This window comes from Lacerta agilis, chromosome 8 (assembly GCF_009819535.1).
Source record: "Lacerta agilis isolate rLacAgi1 chromosome 8, rLacAgi1.pri, whole genome shotgun sequence".
Lineage (NCBI taxonomy): Eukaryota > Metazoa > Chordata > Lepidosauria > Squamata > Lacertidae > Lacerta > Lacerta agilis.
In genome coordinates this window covers 82,577,221-82,597,833 of record NC_046319.1, presented here as the reverse complement: position 1 = coordinate 82,597,833, position 20,613 = coordinate 82,577,221, and the positions used below count along the sequence as shown (strand labels likewise).

The window sequence follows — 20,613 nt, the reverse complement described above, 5'->3', positions numbered from 1 at the left end:
TCTTCTCAACGGTGGCCATGAAGGCAGAGCTTATTTATTAACTGCAGTTTGACATTATGTCCAAACCCTGAACTGTCATTAATTTTAATAAGCATTTGCTGAAAGAAACCCGCTACGTACATAAATCAGTTTGCAGTTGGCTTGTTCCAACAAAAATTCTGGTTAAGATTAATGCACTTGTCAGAGAGTTGTGGATTTGGTTTTGAAGAGCCTACGATGTATTGCATTTGATTATTTTCAATTTAGATTTCTTTCTTTAATATATATATATATATATATATATATATATATATATATATATATATATATATATTAGCACACTTAATATGGTTGACAAATCAGATGCAGGTTTTCTTAATCGCCGGTGTTTATCCACCCTTTCCCTGGACAGACAAGGCCTGGTATAAGGCCTGATATAGAGTTTCAACAGACAATTCAACCAAGCAGCACCTTCTGCTCACCGGACTTCCAGATCCAGATTTCTGCTCAAAGCTCCAGCTTTAACAACCAACCTCAAGGACCCTTGGCTGCAGAATAAACCCTCCAAGTCTAGATTTGGGTGTGGCAACTCCAGCAGCGGACTGGCGGGTGTGTTCCCGAGGGGGGCGTGGCACAGAGGGTGCCCTCCCAGGCGCGAGATAGCCGCTCGGGTGTCCGGAGCAGCGTGCGCCCATGGGGGCGGAGCGAGCTGCTCATGGCGGACATTTGGCGTGCCACCTGCGCCTCCCCCAAGCTGTCAAAACGAAGGAGGGAATGCCGCCGCCAAAGTGGCGCAGCTCCCCCCCCTTACCCCGATGGCTCGGGGTAGGCTTGGGAGTTACAGGCAGGTGGCGGCCGAATGTCACTTCCCTCAGTGAAGAAGAAGAGTTTGGATTTGATATCCCGCTTTATCACTACCCGAAGGAGTCTCAAAGCGGCTCACATTCTCCTTTCCCTTCCTCTGTGAGGTGAGTGGGGCTGAGAGACTTCAGAGAAGTGTGACTGGCCCAAGGTCACCCAGCAGCTAGGGTTGCCAGGTGTCTACATTTGAGTGGACAGTCTACTTTTTCACATTATGTTCACTATTTTTTTTCACAAAATAAAAGCATCTAACCATCCCTCCTCCCTACCTACCAACCATCCCTCCCTGCTAGTTTCTTCACTTCCTCACACAGAAGGTGGGTTGAAAACACTCAGCCAGAGCAGTTAGGCTGCTTTTATACATTCCAAGACATTACATCTGTTTAGCCAAAGGCTGGGCGGCCCAAGAGGCAGGTCGGCAGTGTCGGGATACATAGAATGTTGTGTAGCTTATTAAGTCTGCAGGCTTGAGCTTGCATGTAAAGTAAAAGAAGCTGATGCAATAGACCTGCAAACCTTGCTGTGTCAGAGTGACTCGGCAAGAGTGGGCCGACAGATGACTGGCTGTTGTCTTGTATTAAAGGGGAACCTGTTAAGCGGGGGGGGGGGTCTAGAGTGGAGTCAGAGAGAGTGAGAGTGAAGTTGTCCTACTTGTCTTTGTATGAACTGCCTGAATGTATATAGCCCACAATAAAAGAATACTGCACTAAAGAACCTGTGGCTTTTGCAATTCTCTGCTACAACGCCGTGGAGCAACCCGCGACAGACAGTACCCTGCAAAGTTTTGTGGAACCCAGACTACTGGACATTCTTTAAAACTTTACAGTTGCTGTAGTTTGCTGTGCTAGATAAATGGAACCTTGTTTAAGACACAGCAAGATTACAGTTCACCTCTTAAAAGTATATGCTAAAAAAAATAATAATCGTACTGTGTTTTGTGATACTCAAAATCCAAATTAGGATCCCCATAATTAGCACGATGAAACACTGCAGAGAGGAAAGGAACACTTACTGTTCAAACACGGGTTGTTACTGCACCGGTCTATCCTCTTCTCACAATTGGAACCGTGGTAATTCATTGGGCAGTGGCAAGTGTAGCCGCCGATCCGTTTCTCCACGCAGGTCCCGCCGTTGAAACAAGGCCCATCGGCGCAGGTCATAGCACTGACTTCGCAGTTCTTGCCGTAAAAACCTTGAGGACAGGTGCATTTGTAGTCATTCTCCAAGTCCTGGGGGGGGGGGGGAGGAGAGACAGCCGAATGATTAGGCCTTTTTAACCAGGATGGAAGAGGCTGAGGCACAAACCACTGAGGTGGTGTCCTGTGTAAGACCATCGGAAAGGGGACCCAGCTAGATTTACCGTATTTTTCGCTCCATAAGACACACTTTTTCCCTCCCAAAAAGTAAGGGGAAATATCTGTGCGTCTTATGGAGCGAATGGGGGTCCCTGGAGCTGTATTGCCCAGGGGCCAAAAGAGGATCATGCTTTTTATTTTACAAAGAGAAAAGGGGGTGTTGAAAGGACCCCGCTCAGCAGCTGATCAGCAAGAGATCGGGAGAGAGATAAGAGTCCCGGCTCCCTTTCAGCCCCACCCTCCATTGTTGAATGTGCTGCAGAGGGAGGTTGTTTGTTTCCCCAGCAACATGTGACTGGCTGATTAGATTATCTGTCTGGAAACTGTAGAAAAGGCTCCCTTTCCTTTAGAAGCTGCAGAAATGTGAGTTGAACCGCATAAAAACGGGGCTTTTCCTCTTTGCTTTTCCCCCTTTGCAAAAAAAGCTGCAAAACTTTTAGCTGATCCTCAAAAAAACAGGGCTTTTCCCTTTGCCAAAAAAGCTGCAAAACCTTTAGCTGATCCTCAAAAAAACCCAGGGTTTTTCCCTTTGCCAAAAAAGCTGCAAAACTTTAGTTGCTCCTCAAAAAAACCAGGGCTTTTCCCTTTGCCAAAAAAGCTGCAAAACTTTTAGCTGATCCTCAAAAAAACCAGGGTTTTTCCCTTTGCCAAAAAAGCTGCAAAACTTTTAGCTGATCCTCAAAAAAACAGGGCTTTTAGAGGAGGAAAACCAGAAAAGTTTTTTTCCCCTTGCTTCCTCCTCTAAAAACGAGGTGCGCCCTATGGTCTGGTGCGCCCTGTGGAGCGAAAAATACGGTAAATGCTTGTTTTACTGCTACCTTTCCACATGCGCTTTTGTCTCTTAGTTTATAAGTCTAAGAACAGGGCCCAACTCTCATGTTTTCAGGAGACAGACAATACTAATCTTAAAAATAGGATAAAGATACAATTAAAAAAATACAGTATGGATCTATAAATTAAATGAGTATCTATTAATGGCAAAATTAACAGCAGTAATAAGGAATACATCGAAACAAAATTTAAAAAATGAATGGAAATGTTACGAGGATTATATGGCCAGACATTACTCAAGGGATGATGTTCTTGCGTGCCTAGATTAAGAGACATGAAGAAAAATAAAGGGAAAATAAAGAGATTAAGAGGATAAGAAAATATTGCATAAAGAAAAAAAATGAGAATACAGAATGCATATTGAGAAAAGGATTTATGACACAAGAAGAAATGATGCTGGAGGGAAGTCAGAGGGGGGTGGGGATGAGGGGATACAGGTGTATGATTCGTATGTTTTGATTGGTATGTATGATTTGTTTAATTTGTTTAATTGACTTGTATGTTTTAATTTAAAATTTCAATTAAAAAAGATACAATAAAAAATTGTGTGTGTGTTTCATTGGAGTTTGCGCAGGAGATATTCCCAGTGGCTCATGTCCCACTGTGTTCGGACCCCTAATCCACTGCAGTTGTTCATCTCACATATAATCAATACAAAACACAAATAGGGTTTACCATTTTGATCGCATTCTCACATTTAAGCTACGAGCAGAACCAACCGATCATTATTTGGGCTCGGTCCCATCCGTTCAGCTCCTGAAAAGCGTACTTAGCATTGTAAATGCTCTAGCTCAAGGGCTGCCAACCCAGGGGTGCCTCAGTTCCCACCATCCTTGATCAATGGTGTAGCATGGGGGGCTGGAGGCTGGGGCCCCAGGTGCAAAATCCTTTGGGTGTGCAACTAGCCCCCCTGGCAGGTGCCAGCTTCCACAGGGATCCCTACCCTGGTGAGGGCGGCAGAGAAGCTAAGGCCCATGGTGAGCAGGTGCGGACAGACGGAGGAAGGCAAGGGGAAACCCCAGTGCAGCACGGCCCAGCACTCCTCTCTGCAGGTTTTTTTTTGGGGGGGGGATTATCCGCCAAGGGCCATGTCAGCCGGCAGGGCTCCCCCCTGCGTGGGCAGGCAGGCAGTGCAGCATGGACCAGCTTGGCTCGGGGGGGGGGGGCACTCTAGTGGCATCAGCGGTTTGCCCGCCCCAGGCACCAGCAACCCACACTATGCCACTGTCCTTGATCATTGGCCACGATGGCTGCAGCTGATGGGAGTTGGAGTCTCATAATATCTGGACAGCTCCATGCTGGCTAGCCCTGTTCCAGCTGAAGCACTTTCAAGGATAGAAGGAAAGAAAGAGATCTTGGACTTACAGCTAAACTTTCACTTCATGTCATTTTACTTGCAGAAGAGCCTTGCTTTCTTTAGACTTGATTTGGTCAAAGCATTTCAGTTCTTGCAGGCCTTAACGATGAATGCTCTTGGCTTAGATAACCTAAAGGTCATAGGTCTTCAAAGGTAAAGGTCCGGTCGTGTCCAACTCTGGGGTTGCGGCGCTCATCTCGCTTTACTGGCCGAGGGAGCCGGCGTCCAGCTTCCGGGTCATGTGGCCAGCAGGACGAAGCCGCTTCTGGCAAACCAGAGCAGCGCACGGAAACGCCATTTACCTTCCCGCCGGAGCGGTACCTATTTATCTACTTGCACTTTGACGTGCTTTCGAACTGCTAGGTGGGCAGACCTGAACAAAAGTTCAATACAGGTTACCTTCATATGTAGCAGTTTATAGATCGGACCTCATATTGCAAGTTACCCTAGGTCAGTGGTGGCAAACCTATGGCACGAGTGCCAGAGGGGACACTTAGAGCCAGCAAAAGGCGAAGGCGACATGTCAAGTCCTCAGCCCAACCTGGGAAGCCAGAGCACCATGTGCGCAGCGGGTCGGCACAGGAAACTACACGGCAGGGGCGAGATGCGATTCTCGTCAGGGCGCTGACGATCCAAAACGGGGGTTGCGGCTATTCTTTGGCCCGAGCTCATTGCGCCCAATTGCACAGAGGCTTCCAGAGAATATTATGGCAATTAAGTATTTTGTGCGAGTGTTTTGCGAAATAGCATCGGCAACGATTATGGTAGGCCCTCAGTTTCGGATGCTGCACAAGCAGGACAGTAATGAGCCGAAATCCCCAAACTGGCCCATTTGCTGCAGGGCTCCTTTGGCTCAGTCACTCAGCACGGGATGCCCAGACCGAGAAGGCAATCTCGTGGCCAGGCAGGCGCAAAGGGAAGGTACAGGTGGGGCATTGGTGCCATTCGGATACGTGATGCAGGCACTCATGTTGTTTTTAGAGGCTGGGCATGGATCCTGGGACTTGTGTCCGAGTAGAAGCACCTCAAGATGGGGCATCAAGGAGTGCAAAACGGAGCCACAACCTCCAGGGTGCGCGTTTTCCCTTGGGGAGCCTCCGCTGTGTGTGGGGGAGGGTGTAGCGCTCTGCACACGCTCAGAGGTGCGCTGCCACATTGGTGGGCCGCTGAGAGTTCCGAGCAGCCGCCTTCCTCCTCCTGCTGCTGCTGCGAGGTTGATGCTTTACACACCCTGTGTAAGGGCCGGTCAAGGCTGGACAAGGGAGCGAGGCTAGCACGTGGGGCAGCCCCTGGGGCCCTTTCAGGAAACGGCGGCATGATGGGGGGGCCGCCACTCTGTACATGCTCAGAGGGCCACGCCAAGCACGCTTGCTTGCTCAGGCTGGAGTTTAAAAGCGGGGAATCCTTAACGTGTGGAATTCTCTGCCAAATAATTTTAAGTCAATGAAAGCAGTTGGGATTGCTTTTCTTACTTCGTTTGGATTGCAGTTTGGGCACTCGGTCTCTAAAAGGTTCGCCATCCCTGCCCTAGGTGCACAGATTGTGACCATCAGGCATACAGGCACAAGACTGGGTCACAGTGCTACTACAATACAGCAAGTGCCAGTCATGCAAAGACAAGCCTCTTTAAAATGTCATTAAAAGCCCTTAAGTTTAAAAGGATCAGTCTAAAGTAGAGGCTACAAAAGCATCTCTGCACAAGGGCATTTATAGGGAGAGAGTAATGCTCAGCTCTGCATCTCATGGACCAGTTTGATTCCTTTTGGCAGCTCAGAGATGAGCATGTGCTAGAGAAGAGCCCCTGATCATTAAAGTCCAGTCGTGTCCGACTCTGGGGTTGCGGCGCTCATCTCACATTACTGGCCGAGGGAGCCAGCGTACAGCTTCCAGGTCATTTGGCCAGCATGACTAAGCCGCTTCTGGCGAACCAGAGCAGCGCACGGAAATGCTGTTTACCTTCCCGCCAGAGTAGTACCTATTTATCTACTTGCACTTTTGACGTGCTTTAGAACTGCTAGGTGGGCAGGAGCAGGGACCGAGCAACGGGAGCTCACCCCATCACGGGGATTCAAACTGCCGACCTTATGATTGGCAAGCCCTAGGCTCTGTGGTTTAACCCACAGTGCCACCCGCTCGTGCACCTGCTCCCTCAGACAATGCTTTCAGCAAATCTGTCCCCACTAAATGGCCACCTGGGAAGGGAACACAGCCAACTGACTTCTTCTCTAGGTAATCTAATGTCAATAAAATATATTGCTCGGCATAGAATCATAGAATCATAGAGTTGGAAGAGACCACCAGGGCCATCCAGTCCAACCCCCTGCCAAGGAGGAAACACCATCAAAGCATTCCTGACAGATGGCTGCCAAGCCTCCGCTTCAAGACCTCCAAAGAAGGAGACTCCACCACACTCCTTGGCAGCAAATCCCACTGTCCAACAGCTCTTACTGTCAGAAAGTTCTTCCTCATGTTTTGGTGGAATCTTCTTTCTTGTAGTTTGAATCCATTGCCCCGTGTCCGCTTCTCTGGAGCAGCAGAAAACAACCTTTCTCCCTCCTCTATAGGACATCCTTTGATATATTTGAACATGGCTATCATATCACCCCTTCACCTTCTCTTCTCCAGGCTAAACATACCCAGCTCCCTAAGCCGTTCCTCATAAGGCATCGTTTCCAGGCCTTGGACCATTTTGGTTGCCCTCCTCTGGACACGTTCCAGCTTGTCAGTATCCTTCTTGAACTGGGGTGCCCAGAACTGGACACAGTATTATGAGCTATAAATAGATAGGAGCTAGCTATAAATGGACTGAAGTTACAAGCAAAATTATTAGCCCTGATATGAGTGAAGTAAGTCTTTCATGAACAGGATCATCAGGTTGCTGGAATAAAGTTTTGAATTTTGAAAAGTAGAACTGGCTACATGCAGCAATACTGGGGACCATTATGACATCTGAAAGCACAGGGTGCATCTATGTAGCTCTTCACCCTCTGGTACATACTGCCAGGGACAACAGAAGATGGTTCCTTTGAGCTTTGGAGACAACCATGAAGGTATTAAACAAGCAAAGTAAACATTCAACCACCCAGAGTCAGCACTTTGGGTCTACAGTCTACAGTCATTGCAACCTGGGTCCAGGAGTTTTCCAGGGGGAGGGGGGAAATGAAGTGCCCTGGACAATCAGAAGAGAGCAACTTGCATTTGGAAGTTTCACGGATACAAATGTAATTATATGTGTACTTAATTGGGGCATGTCTCGTGGAATTTAGTTACAGGTGCTGGAGGAGACTCTTGAGAGTCCCACGGACTGCAAAAAGATCAAACTTATCCATCCTTAAAGAAATCAGCCCTGAGTGCTCACTGGAAGGGCAGATCCTGAAGTTGAGGCTCCAGTACTTTGGCCACCTCATGAGAAGAGAAGACTCCCTGGAAAAGACCCTGATGTTAGGAAAGATGGAGGGCACAAGGAGAAGGGGACGACAGAGGATGAGATGGTTGGACAGTGTTCTTGAAGCAACTGGCATGAGTTTGGCCAAACTGCGGGAGGCAGTGGAGGATAGGGGTGCCTGGCGTGCTCTGGTCCATGGGGTCACGAAGAGTCGGACACGACTGAACGACTGAACCACAACAACAAAGGTAGCCGTGTTGGTCTGCTATAGTCAAAACAAAATAAAAAATAAAAAAATTCCTTCCAGTAGCACCTTAGAGACCAACTCGTTTGTTCTTGGCATGAGCTTCCGTGTGCATGCATCTGAAGATTCGTGTATCTGAAGAAGTGTGCATGCACGTGAAAGCTCATACCAAGAACAAACTTAGTTGGTCTCTAAGGTGCTACTGGAAGGATTTTTTTTTATTTTTTAACATGGACTTTCTTCTAAATAAACATGCATAGGTTCATAAATTTCCTGCCTCACAGAAGGTAGGTGGGCAGCAGGCCCTATTACGTTTACGCCACTTGTAACATGCACACTTAATACTTATGTTTGTTTCTTGAATGCTGAAGTTCTAGGTAAATGCCCAGTCCCTCCAGAATCAGAACTGTAGAGGTGGACGGTACTGGTCATCTAGTGCAATTCCTTGCAATGCATGAATCACCGCTAAAGTATCCGTGACAGGTGACCATCCAAATTCTGCTTAAAAACCTTCAAGCAAAGAGAGTCCACAACCTTCTGAAGGAGGCCATTTCATTGTCCGGCAGCTCTCTGATCTCTGCCCTATTTCTCATTCCTGTCAGAAAGTTCTTTCTTGGTGTTCAGTCGAAATCTTCTTTCTTGTAACCTGAAGCCATTGCCTCAGGTCCTACCCTTCAGAGCAGGAGAAAACAAGCTTGCTTCATCTTCCACGTGGCAGCCCTTAAGATATTTGAACATGGCTATCATATCACCCCTTCACCTTCTCTTCTCCAGGCTAAACATACCCAGCTCCCTAAGCTGTTCCTCATAAGGCATCGTTTCCAGGCCTTGGACCATTTTGGTCGCCCTCCTCTGGACACGTTCCAGCTTGTCAATATCTTTCTTAAGTTGTGGCACCCAGAACTGGACACAGTACTCCAGGTGTGGTCTGACCAAAGCAGAATACAGCAGTACTATTACTTCCCTTGATTGGGACACTATATCTAGAATAGAATTCACGTTTTTTGCTGCTGCATCACACTCTTGACTCATGTTAAGCTTGTGGTCTGCTAAGACCCCTAGACCCTTTTCACATGTATTACTGACAAGGCAGGTGTCTCCCATCTTATATTTGTGCAGCGGGGCCTTCCTGCCTAGCTTTATAACCTTCCGTTAGTCCCTCTTGAAATTCATTTTGTTAGTCCGGAATCAGTTTTCCAATTTGTTAAGGTCATTTCACCTCCTGGCAAATAGAAGGGGAAGAAATAGAGGCAGTGAGAGATTTTACTTTCTTGGGCTCCATGATCACTGCAGATGGTGACAGCAGTCACGAAATTAGAAGATGCCTGCTTCTTGGGAGGAAAGCAATGACAAACCTAGACAGCATCTTAAAAAGCAGAGACATCACCTTGCCGACAAAGGTCCGTATAGTTAAAGCTATGTTTTTCCCAGTAGTAATGTACGGAAGTGAGAGCTGGACCATAAAGAAGGCTGATCGCCGAAGAATGGATGCTTTTGAATTATGGTGCTGGAGGAGACTCTTGAGAGTCCCGTGGACTGCAAGAAGATCAAACCTATCCATCCTTAAGGAAATCAGCCCTGAGTGCTCACTGGAAGGACAGATCCTGAAGTTGAGGCTCCCTGGAAAAGACCCTGATGTTGGGAAAGATGGAGGGCACAAAGAGAAGGGGACGACAGAGGATGAGATGGTTGGACAGTGTTCTCGAAGCGACTGGCATGAGTTTGGCCAAACTGCGGGAGGCAGTGGAAGACAGGAGGGCCTGGCGTGCTCTGGTCCATGGGGCCACGAAGAGTCGGACACAACTGAACGACTGAACAACAACAATTACTTCCCTTGATTGGGACACTATACCTAGAATAGAATTCACGTTTTTTCCCCCTGCATCACACTCTTGACTCATGTTAAGCTTGTGGTCTGCCAAGACCCCTAGATCCTTTTCACATGTATTACTGACAAGCCAGGTGTCTCCCATCTTATATTTGTGCAGCTGGGTCTTCCTGCCTAGCTTTATAACCTTCCGTTAGTCCCTCTTGAAATTCATTTTGTTAGTCCCGAATCAGTTTTCCAATTTGTTAAGGTCATATGGAATCCTGATTCTGTCTTCCGCTGCATTAGTTTACCCTTCCCAGTATGGCGCCGTCTGAAATTTTGATGAGCATCCCCTCGATTCCTTTATCCAAGTCACTTATAAAGACACTGAACGATAACTGGCCTGGAACATAACACAGCACCCCACTTTTCACTTTTTTCTGGGACGACAAGGAACCACCAGTGAGCACTCTTTAGGTTCGGTCAACCAGCTACAAACCCACCTAGCAGCTAGCTCACATTTGGGCTGTCCAGCTCACATTAAACCACTTTGTCAAAAGCCTTACCTATATTGGGGTCATTCTGGCCATGCCTTCAGTCTTTGCCTCTTACTGCTTGTGGTGTTCAAAACCTGTTCTGGCAGGACTTAGCCAAACCTGTTTCAGCAGCGCTTATCCAGTCATCAACTGTCTTTTGCCATTCCTTCATGACTGTAAGAACATTTTCTTGAAACTGATGAAACTAAGCTTCCAGTTTCCTCTTCTGCATTCATGTTCCTCTGCATGCTTCAACTGAGAAATGCAGAGTATTACAATTGGGCAAAAAAAATGAAAGGCACAAATACAGGATGGGTGACACCTGGCTTGAGAGCAGTACATGTGAAAAGGATCTAGGAGAAAGGGCAGAACTCCTCAGTGCCTTCTTTGCCTCAGTCTTCTCCAAGAAAGAAAACAATGCCCAACCTGAAGAATATGGAGCAGATGATTCAGCAGGGGAAACACAGCCCAGAATAAGTCCTTGAATCCTGGTTCCTGACCCTTGGACCCTTGGCTTCTTGACTCCTGGTTCCTGACCCTTGGCTTCTTGACTCCTGGTTCCTGACCCTTGGACCCTTGGCTTCTTGACTCGTGGTTCCTGACCCTTGGAACCTTGGCTCCTGGTTCCTGATTCTCAGACCCTTGGCTCCTTGACTCCTGGTTCCTGACCATTGGACCCTTGGCTCCTTGACTCCTGGTTCCTGACCCTTGGACCCTTGGCTTCTTGACTCGTGGTTCCTGACCCTTGGACCCTTGGCTTCATGACTCCTGGTTCCTGACCCTTGGACCCTTGGCTCCTGGTTCCTGATTCTCAGACCCTTGGCTCCTTGACTCTTGGTTCCTGACCCTTGGACCCTTGGCTTCTTGACTCGTGGTTCCTGACCCTTGGACCCTTGGCTCCTTGACTCCTGGTTCCTGACCCTTGGCTTCTTGACTCGTGGTTCCTGACCCTTGGACCCTTGGCTCCTTGACTCGTGGTTCCTGACCCTTGGACCCTGGTTCCTGATTCTCAGACCCTTGGCTCCTTGACTCCTGGTTCCTGACCCTTGGACCCTTGGCTTCTTGACTCCTGGTTCCTGACCCTTGGACCCTTGGCTTCTTGACTCCTGGTTCCTGACCCTTGGACCCTTGGCTCCTTGACTCCTGGTTCCTGATTCTCAGACCCTTGGCTCCTTGACTCCTGGTTCCTGATTCTCAGACCCTTGGCTCCTTGACTCCTGGTTCCTGATTCTTAGACCCTTGGCTCCTTGACTCCTGGTTCCTGACCATTGGCTTCTTGACTAGTGGTTCCTGACCCTTGGACCCTTGGCTCCTGGTTCCTGATTCTCAGACCCTTGGCTCCTTGACTCCTGGTTCCTGATTCTCAGACCCTTGGCTCCTTGACTCCTGATTCTCAGACCCTTGGCTCCTTGACTCCTGGTTCCTGACCCTTGGACCCTTGGCTTCTTGACTCGTGGTTCCTGACCCTTGGACCCTTGGCTCCTGCTTCCTGATTCTCAGACCCTTGGCTCCTTGACACCTGGTTCCTGACCCTTGGATCCTTGGCTCCCTGACTCCTGGTTCCTGACCCTTGGACCCTTGGCTTCTTGACTCGTGGTTCCTGACCCTTGGACCCTTGGCTCCTGGTTGCTGATTCTCAGACCCTTGGCTCCTTGACTCCTGGTTCCTGACCCTTGGCTCCTTGGCTCCTTGACTCCTGGTTCCTGACCCTTGGACCCTTGGCTTCTTGACTCGTGGTTCCTGACCCTTGGACCCTTGGCTCCTTGACTCCTGGTTCCTGACCCTTGGACCCTTGGCTCCTTGACTCCTGATTCTCAGACCCTTGGCTCCTTGACTCCTGGTTCCTGACCCTTGGCTTCTTGACTCGTGGTTCCTGACCCTTGGACCCTTGGCTTCTTGACTCCTGGTTCCTGACCCTTGGACCCTTGGCTTCTTGACTCCTGGTTCCTGACCCTTGGACCCTTGGCTCCTTGACTCCTGGTTCCGGACCCTTGGACCCTTGGCTTCTTGACTCGTGGTTCCTGACCCTTGGCTCCTTGGCTCCTTGACTCCTGGTTCCTGACCCTTGGACCCTTGGCTCCTTGACTCCTGATTCTCAGACCCTTGGCTCCTTGACTCCTGGTTCCTGACCCTTGGACCCTTGGCTCCTTGACTCGTGGTTCCTGACCCTTGGACCCTTGGCTCCTTGACTCCTGATTCTCAGACCCTTGGCTCCTTGACTCCTGGTTCCTGACCCTTGGACCCTTGGCTTCTTGACTCGTGGTTCCTGACCCTTGGCTCCTTGACTCGTGGTTCCTGACCCTTGGACCCTTGGCTCCTGGTTCCTGATTCTCAGACCCTTGGCTCCTTGACTCCTGGTTCCTGATTCTCAGACCCTTGGCTCCTTGACTCCTGGTTCCTGACCCTTGGACCTTTGGCTTCTTGACTCGTGGTTCCTGACCCTTGGACCCTTGACTCCTGGTTCCTGACCCTTGGACCCTTGGCTTCTTGACTCCTGGTTCCTGACCCTTGGACCCTTGGCTCCTTGACTCCTGGTTCCTGATTCTCAGACGCTTGGCTCCTTGACTCCTGGTTCCTGACCCTTGGACCCTTGGCTCCTTGACTCCTGGTTCCTGATTCTTAGACCCTTGGCTCCTTGACTCCTGGTTCCTGATCGTCAGACCCTTGGCTCCTTGACTCCTGGTTCCTGACCCTTGGACCCTTGGCTTCTTGACTCGTGGTTCCTGACCCTTGGCTCCTGGTTCCTGATTCTCAGACCCTTGGCTCCTTGACTCCTGGTTCCTGACGCTTGGACCCTTGGCTTCTTGACTCGTGGTTCCTGACCCTTGGACCCTTGGCTCCTTGACTCCTGGTTCCTGACCCTTGGACCCTTGGCTCCTGGTTCCTGATTCTCAGACCCTTGGCTCCTTGACTCCTGGTTCCTGATTCTCAGACCCTTGGCTCCTTGACTCCTGGTTCCTGACCCTTGGACCTTTGGCTTCTTGACTCGTGGTTCCTGACCCTTGGACCCTTGACTCCTGGTTCCTGACCCTTGGACCCTTGGCTTCTTGACTCCTGGTTCCTGACCCTTGGACCCTTGGCTCCTTGACTCCTGGTTCCTGATTCTCAGAACCTTGGCTCCTTGACTCCTGGTTCCTGACCCTTGGACCCTTGGCTCCTTGACTCCTGGTTCCTGATTCTTAGACCCTTGGCTCCTTGACTCCTGGTTCCTGATTCTCAGACCCTTGGCTCCTTGACTCCTGGTTCCTGACCCTTGGACCCTTGGCTTCTTGACTCGTGGTTCCTGACCCTTGGCTCCTGGTTCCTGATTCTCAGACCCTTGGCTCCTTGACTCCTGGTTCCTGACCCTTGGACCCTTGGCTTCTTGACTCGTGGTTCCTGACCCTTGGACCCTTGGCTCCTTGACTCCTGGTTCCTGACCCTTGGACCCTTGGCTCCTGGTTCCTGATTCTCAGACCCTTGGCTCCTTGACTCCTGGTTCCTGATTCTCAGACCCTTGGCTCCTTGACTCCTGGTTCCTGACCCTTGGACCCTTGGCTTCTTGACTCGTGGTTCCTGACCCTTGGACCCTGGTTCCTGATTCTCGGACCCTTGGCTTCTTGACTCCCGGCTTCCGGACTCCCATTCATGCTCCCACCCCGTCGTCTTGCCCCTGGTCCCAACGTCCTCAGCCAGGACTTCGGCCGCCCGTGAACCAGACCGTGACACCCTATTCCTCATTCCAGACTGTATTCTGCTGGTTGGCTTGCTCATTCTACCTGTCCTTTTGACCATATCTTTCCTTTCTTCACCCCATCTCTATCTACATCAGCTTCTGTATCCTATTTGCACTCACCCAAAAGCTGCTTTTATGTCTTTTACATTCTTGTACTCTATGAATTCCGTCTTCCACTCATCCTGCTGCTTTCAATCTTTGTGTTATCTGTTCTTCCCTGTATAATATATCCATTTTCTATTCTGGTGATCTACTCGTGGAATTTGTGATACGTCCTTTGCACCTTCAGACTTACCTTTTATGTAGCACTTGGACTTTTTCTTCATCACCTCTCCCAATTCAGCCCTTCCCTCGCTCTACCTCCAGATTCTCCTCTTGTGCACCAGTTGGGTTGAGTTCAATGATAGAAACCAAGTGCAAGTTTGTATATAAACCATCGAAATATGCCTTACATCAGGTCCTTTACATCAGGGGTCAGCAAGGTTTATCTTGCCTGGGCTGGATCGGTCCCACTGAGATCCCTTCAGGGGCTGTGTTGCGCGTGCGCAGGCACGATTTCCAGCATCTGCGCAGGCACGATTTCCAGCATCTCAGAAACGAGTCCCCATTTGCAGTGCGCAGATGGGCAGCTCCTGGGTCAGTCAAACCACCTCCGCAGGCCGCTTCCAGCCCATGGGCCTTAGGTTGGTGACCCCTGCTTTACATGGTGAGTGTGCAAGTAATGGAGCTAGAGAAGACTTATCCCGAGTAAGAGGTTTTGCTACATGTTCGTCTAATGAAAGCTTAGCTAGCTGGTCAATTGATTGCAACTTGTTAGGAGCCAATATGCAGGTGAAACTCGAAAAATTAGAATATCGTGGAAAAGTCCATTTATGTAAGCAATTGTTTTCATTAGCTCCTGGAGTTTAATATATGAGATAGACTCATGACACGCAAAGCGAGATATGCCAAGCCTTTGCTTGTTATAATTGTGATGATTATGGCGCACAGCTGATGAAAACCCCAAAGTTGAAATTGTTAATTTGGGGTTCTCATCAGCTATACGCCATAATCATCACAATCATAACAAATAAAGGCTTGACATATCTTGCTTTGCATGTCATGAGTCTATCTCATGTATTAGTTTCACCTTTTAAGTTGAATGACTGAAAGAAATGAACCTCTCCACGGTATTCTAATTTTTCGAGTTTCACCTGTATATACTCCCAGCTTCCTCCATATAATGAAACCTCAGCTAGGTGTAATAACAATCTTGACGTAATAGACTCAGCCACAACAGAGACTGAAACTCCCTCACTGTGGGAACTTCTACGCGGCCAATGTCACCTGTCTAAATAAACAGCAGAGAGAAGCTTTAGCAGAACTGACACATTGGAAAAGGGATGTTTCAGGCTTAAATGCCATAATTGGTATACTGGACACAGGAATTCTGACTGCTGGTAGGGCTTATCTGCAGGGTTGCAAAGGAATTGAAGTTAGTGATGGTTTGAAGGTACATCATGACAGGGATTGGTCTGAGTTCACTAAAGAAGTGGGCCAAAGCAAACAAGATGAATTTTAACAGGGATAAATGTAAAGTACTACACTTGGGTCAAAAAAATGAAAGGCACAAATACAGGATGGGTGACACCTGGCTTGAGAGCAGTACATGTGAAAAGGATCTAGCAGTCTTGGTAGACCACAAACTTGACATGAGTCAACAGTGTGATGCAGCAGCTAAAAAAGCCAATGCAATTCTGGGCTCTGCATCAAGAGGAGTATAGCGTCTAGATCAAGGGAAGTAATAGTACCACTGTATTCCGCTCTGGTCAGACCTCACCTGGAATACTGTGTCCAGTTCTGGGCACCACAGTTCAAGAAGGATACTGACAAGCTGGAACGTGTCCAGAAGAGGGCAATCAAAATGCTCAAAGGCCTGGAAACGTTGCCTTAGGAGGAACGGCTTAGGGAGTTGGGTATGTTTAGCCTGGAGAAGAGGAGGTTAAGGGGGGATAGGATAGCCATGTTCAAATATATAAAAGGATGTCATATAGAGGAGGGAGAAAGGTTGTTTTCTGCTGACACAGGGCAATGGATTCAAACTACAAGAAAGAAGATTCCACCTAAACATTAGGAAGAACTTCCTGACAGTAAGAGCTGTTCAGCAGTGGAATTTGCTGCCAAGGAGTGTGGTGGAGTCTCCTTCTTTGGAGGTCTTGAAGCGGAGGCTTGACAGCCATCTGTCAGGCATGCTTTGATGGTGTTTCCTGCTTGGCAGGGGGTTGGACTGAATGGCCCTTGGGGTCTCTTCCAACTCTAGGATTCCAGGATTCTAAGGCTCTATCAGATAAAGTAACCAAACAATTAAATGACATCTATCAATATTGGAACTTCAACTCTGCTTTTACCTGCTTTTACGCCAATATGAATGCTCAAGAGATGGAGTTGTTTTCCATTCTCAACTTAACCCCTTCAGATCCAAGGCGGCTGATAGCGGATGAGTATGCTGATAACCCACTTGCTACCTTCCAAGGAAATGATACTGGTCTGTCACCTACGCTAATTTGTTCAAGCCTCAATCTTGCAATGGAACTCTGGAGGCTTCAGGTTGGCACTCCACGTTTCCTGCTCTACCGCACGGACAAGAGGAAAAGGCAACGAACAAAGAATTAATAAGCATACCTGGAAAAATAGTGCACGAAGAAGAAAGAGTTCGCCATACGCTCTACAGGTGGTCACTCATAACTGGCCAGTGAAGAAAGCCAGCAGAATAATGAAAAGCCATTGTAGGTGGATATGACCAAGGCAGCATAGACATTGCTGAGACAGGAGTGTGAACAGGCTGGGAATTAAAACACATCTTTGTTTGAGACTCTACGATGCCCAACATCTTCCTGATACAGCACATGTGGAAGATACAGAGGCTTCACTACATTGCCCATGATTCACTTCCATAAAAGAGTGTGCTCAACACTCAAGCCTAGTAGACCTTCATCTTCGTATTGGACATTAGTATCGCATTCTCCCATAGCCCTTTGGATAGCCAAGCCATTGCTACGGCTTCCTTGGCAATACACTTGCCCAGCACTGTGTCAATAGGAAGATTGCTGGTTATGGTAGAATCCAGGCAGACAAAATCGTCAACCACCTTAAGCGTGTGATCACCAGTGCTGACACATGGAGTGCTGGTGATGTCCTGACTGTTGAGTCAACAGTGTGATGCAGCAGCTAAAAAAGCCAATGCAATTCTGGGCTGCATCAAGAGGAGTATAGCGTCTAGATCAAGGGAGGTAATAGTACCACTATATTCTGCTCTGGTCAGACCTCACCTGGAATACTGTGTCCAGTTCTGGGCACCACAGTTCAAGAAGGATACTGACAAGCTGGAACGTGTCCAGAAGAGGGCAACCAAAATGCTCAAAGGCCTGGAAACGTTGCCTTAGGAGGAACGGCTTAGGGAGCTGGGTATGTTTAGCCTGGAGAAGAGAAGGTTAAGGGGTGATATGATAGCCATGTTCAAATATATCAAAGGATGTCCTATAGAGGAGGGAGAAAGGTTGTTTTCTGCTGCTCCAGAGAAGCGGACACGGGGCAATGGATTCAAACTACAAGAAAGAAGATTCCACCTAAACATGAGGAAGAACTTCCTGACAGTGAGAGCTGTTGGACAGTGGGATTTGCTGCCAAGGAGTGTGGTGGAGTCTCCTTCTTTGGAGGTCTTGAAGCGGAGGTTTGACAGCCGTCTGTCAGGAATGCTTTGATGGTGTTTCCTGCTTGGCAGGGGGTTGGACTGGATGGCCCTTGGGGTCTCTTCCAACTCTATGATTCTATGATATTGTTCTCTATCAGGCTGATGGCAAGGCCGATCTCCCTGCAGGTTTGGGCAAAACGGTTGATGAATCGCTGTAGAGTTTCCTCAGAGTGCATTGTCAAGGCTGCATCATCTGCAAACAATATATCTTAGATAAGGACCCATCACACTTGATATTTATTATTTCGGACCCATCACACTTTCGCCTTGGTGCAAAAATGTGCAAGGTTGCTCCTTGAATGAAAGTACACACCATCTTCCATTAAGCTGAAAGCATATGTGTTGGGCTTTTGGTTTTAACTGGAAAAGCCTCAAAACCAGTTTAGCACTTGGAAATGGTGTCCAGCTACGCTTCTGGTGCGTTCTCCTGCTTCTCCAGTGCTTTTGCAGAGTTTTTCAAACTTCTTACTTCCTCGTCTTGCGCAACGGTATGTGTGCCTTGTGCCAGCAATAAATTCCACAACGTCTGGGTTGTTTCAAAACAAGCACGCTTTATTTACAGACATACAAATCACGGAGCTTCTCCCGGAGATTCGGACGACATCTCCTGCCTCTGCGGTCCGCTCAAAAGCAAAAGTAAGACTGAACAAAAACAGTGCGTCACATCAATCACATAGGCATTCGCATACAGCAGATAGCCCGGATGTTTGTGACACATCCTCCCTGTGGGAGGGGCGTACTGTTGAGCTTCTTTAACCCTGAAAGCTCCAAACCTCACAATATGAGAGCACCAGGGAGAAGGATATGTCAAAGAGAACTGAGGCAACAACACAGCCTCTGCAGATGAGCCATCATACTGGACAGTGCCATGCATGTTCTCATAGAACGACACAATCGTCTTGTGAAGCTTAGGTGGGCAAGGCCTTCACCAGGTCTATGAAGTGTGGGAATACGTTTTAAGGTGCTCCTGCACCTGTTTGCTTTAAGGTAACCTTCCGTGCATCGCACAGGATCCGGCAGAAAGCGCGCCAATTTAGCCTTATTAACGGTCAGTTAAGAGTTTCCCACCGAGAAACTCTCCTAGAAACAACGTTGTGATTGGTTGTTATGACGATGTTTAACTTCCTAATAAATAGCCCCTGCTCTCTGTAGCGGTGTGGAGTGCGCGCGAGACAAGCTAAGAAAGAACATCAGTACGAGACAAGCCAGAGAGAAACCGAAAGAGAAACCAAGCCGCACAGAGCAGTAGAGCGCAACTTCACCATTGACTGCAGTCTCTTAGCCTTTATTTCATTTTATTTCAGAAAGTTTATTTGGCCTCCTTAGTTTTGGCCGCTACTTTAGCTTTGCCTATCTTTCCTATCCGGAAACCTCCAGAACCTCCGGAACCTTCAGAAAACTTCGGAAACCTTCAGAACTCCCAACAACAATCTCACGACCTTCAGGTTCATAACCAGCGGACCCTTTCACGGCCAGTGGGAGCAGGAACTCCGGGAATTACTGGTCGTCCCAGATGCTGGTTATCCCCACAATGAAGGCAACATGAAAGGGCCGCCTCTCCTCTCAGCATTTCTCCTGCAGCTGAAACAACGATAAAGTCATGTTGTCTGTTGGCCTCCGAGCTCCAAACTCGCATTGTGACTCAGGATAGATGGACGCTGCAGCCTGTTGAGAACTACACAGGCAAAGACTTTCCCCACAGTACTCAGCAAGAAGATTCCACAATAGTTACAGCCCTGGAAGTCACCTTTCTTTGTTCTCGTAGAGGGTCACAATGCTGGAGTTGCACATGTCACGTGGCACTGATCTCAACACTGTGGAGATGTGTCATGAAGCAGGCTTTCAGCATTTCCGTTAGGATTCCCTCCTGTCCTGGGGTTTTAACACATGCCTGAGAGTTGATGGCGTCCTTCAGCTTGTCAAGGGAGGGAGGGATATTCAGCTCTCGCAGGACAGGTAGTCTGGATGCTGTCAATTGCTGTGTCAGAGACCACGTTTATCTGCAACTACTGTTCTTCATGGGACCCAGGTGGTGCTGTGGGTTAAACCACAGAGCCTAGGGCTTGCCGATCAGAAGGTCGGCGGTTCGAATCCCTGTGACGGGGTGAGCTCCCTTTGTTCGCTCCTTGCTCCTGCCCACCTAGCAGTTCAAAAGCACGTCAAAAGTGCAAGTACATAAATAGGTGCCGCTCCAGCAGGAAGGTAAATGGCGTTTCCGTGCGCTGCTCTGGTTCGCCAGAAGCAGCTTGTCATGCTGGCCACATGACCCAGAAGCTGTCTGCGGACAAACGCCGGCTCCCTCGGCCTATAGAGCGAGATGAGCGCCGCAACCCCAGAGTCGTCCGCGACTAGACCTGATGGTCAGGGGTCCCTTTACCTTTACCTTACCTTTTATAAGTGTTGCCAGTGTCAGCAGCGGGTTGAATGCTCTGACGCAGCTTTAGCCAGTAGTCTGGCAGTCTGCTGGGCATCACTCCTCGCCTCTCTCAGTGCAGCAAGTGTCTTTTTGCAGGGTGCCTGCTTGTAGTTCACAAGAACCTCGTGCTTGGCAGCAATAACAGGCTCCATGTCCTTTATGCCGGCCTCAAACCAACTGAGGATCCGTTGCTCTCTTTTGCCAAAGGGGGACAAAGCTGTGTTTTGGTTGCCTCTTTGATGTGGCTCAACGTTATCCCCGAGGCAGTTCAGTGGGACTTGTCTGACGGAATCAGAGAAGCATTCAAAGTTGAAATAAGGAACTGTGTGTTTAGAATGGACTAGATAACCTGTTGCCAGGAGGGAGGGAAGTCACAGCTCGATGGAGCAAGGAT

The 20,613-nt window shown here is 48.7% G+C and overlaps 1 protein-coding gene across 1 annotated transcript in view; it reads right to left on the bottom strand.

The window, feature by feature from the left end:
* Positions 1 to 1,811: 1,811 nt before the first annotated feature.
* The window catches only part of DLL3 (delta like canonical Notch ligand 3), a 62,330-nt gene continuing 43,528 nt past the window's right edge, over positions 1,812 to 20,613 (bottom strand). Inside the window, exon 6 of the mRNA XM_033158819.1 lies at positions 1,812 to 2,069. Coding sequence (XP_033014710.1) covers positions 1,812 to 2,069 — 258 coding nt within the window. The remainder of the gene's footprint in view (positions 2,070 to 20,613) is intronic.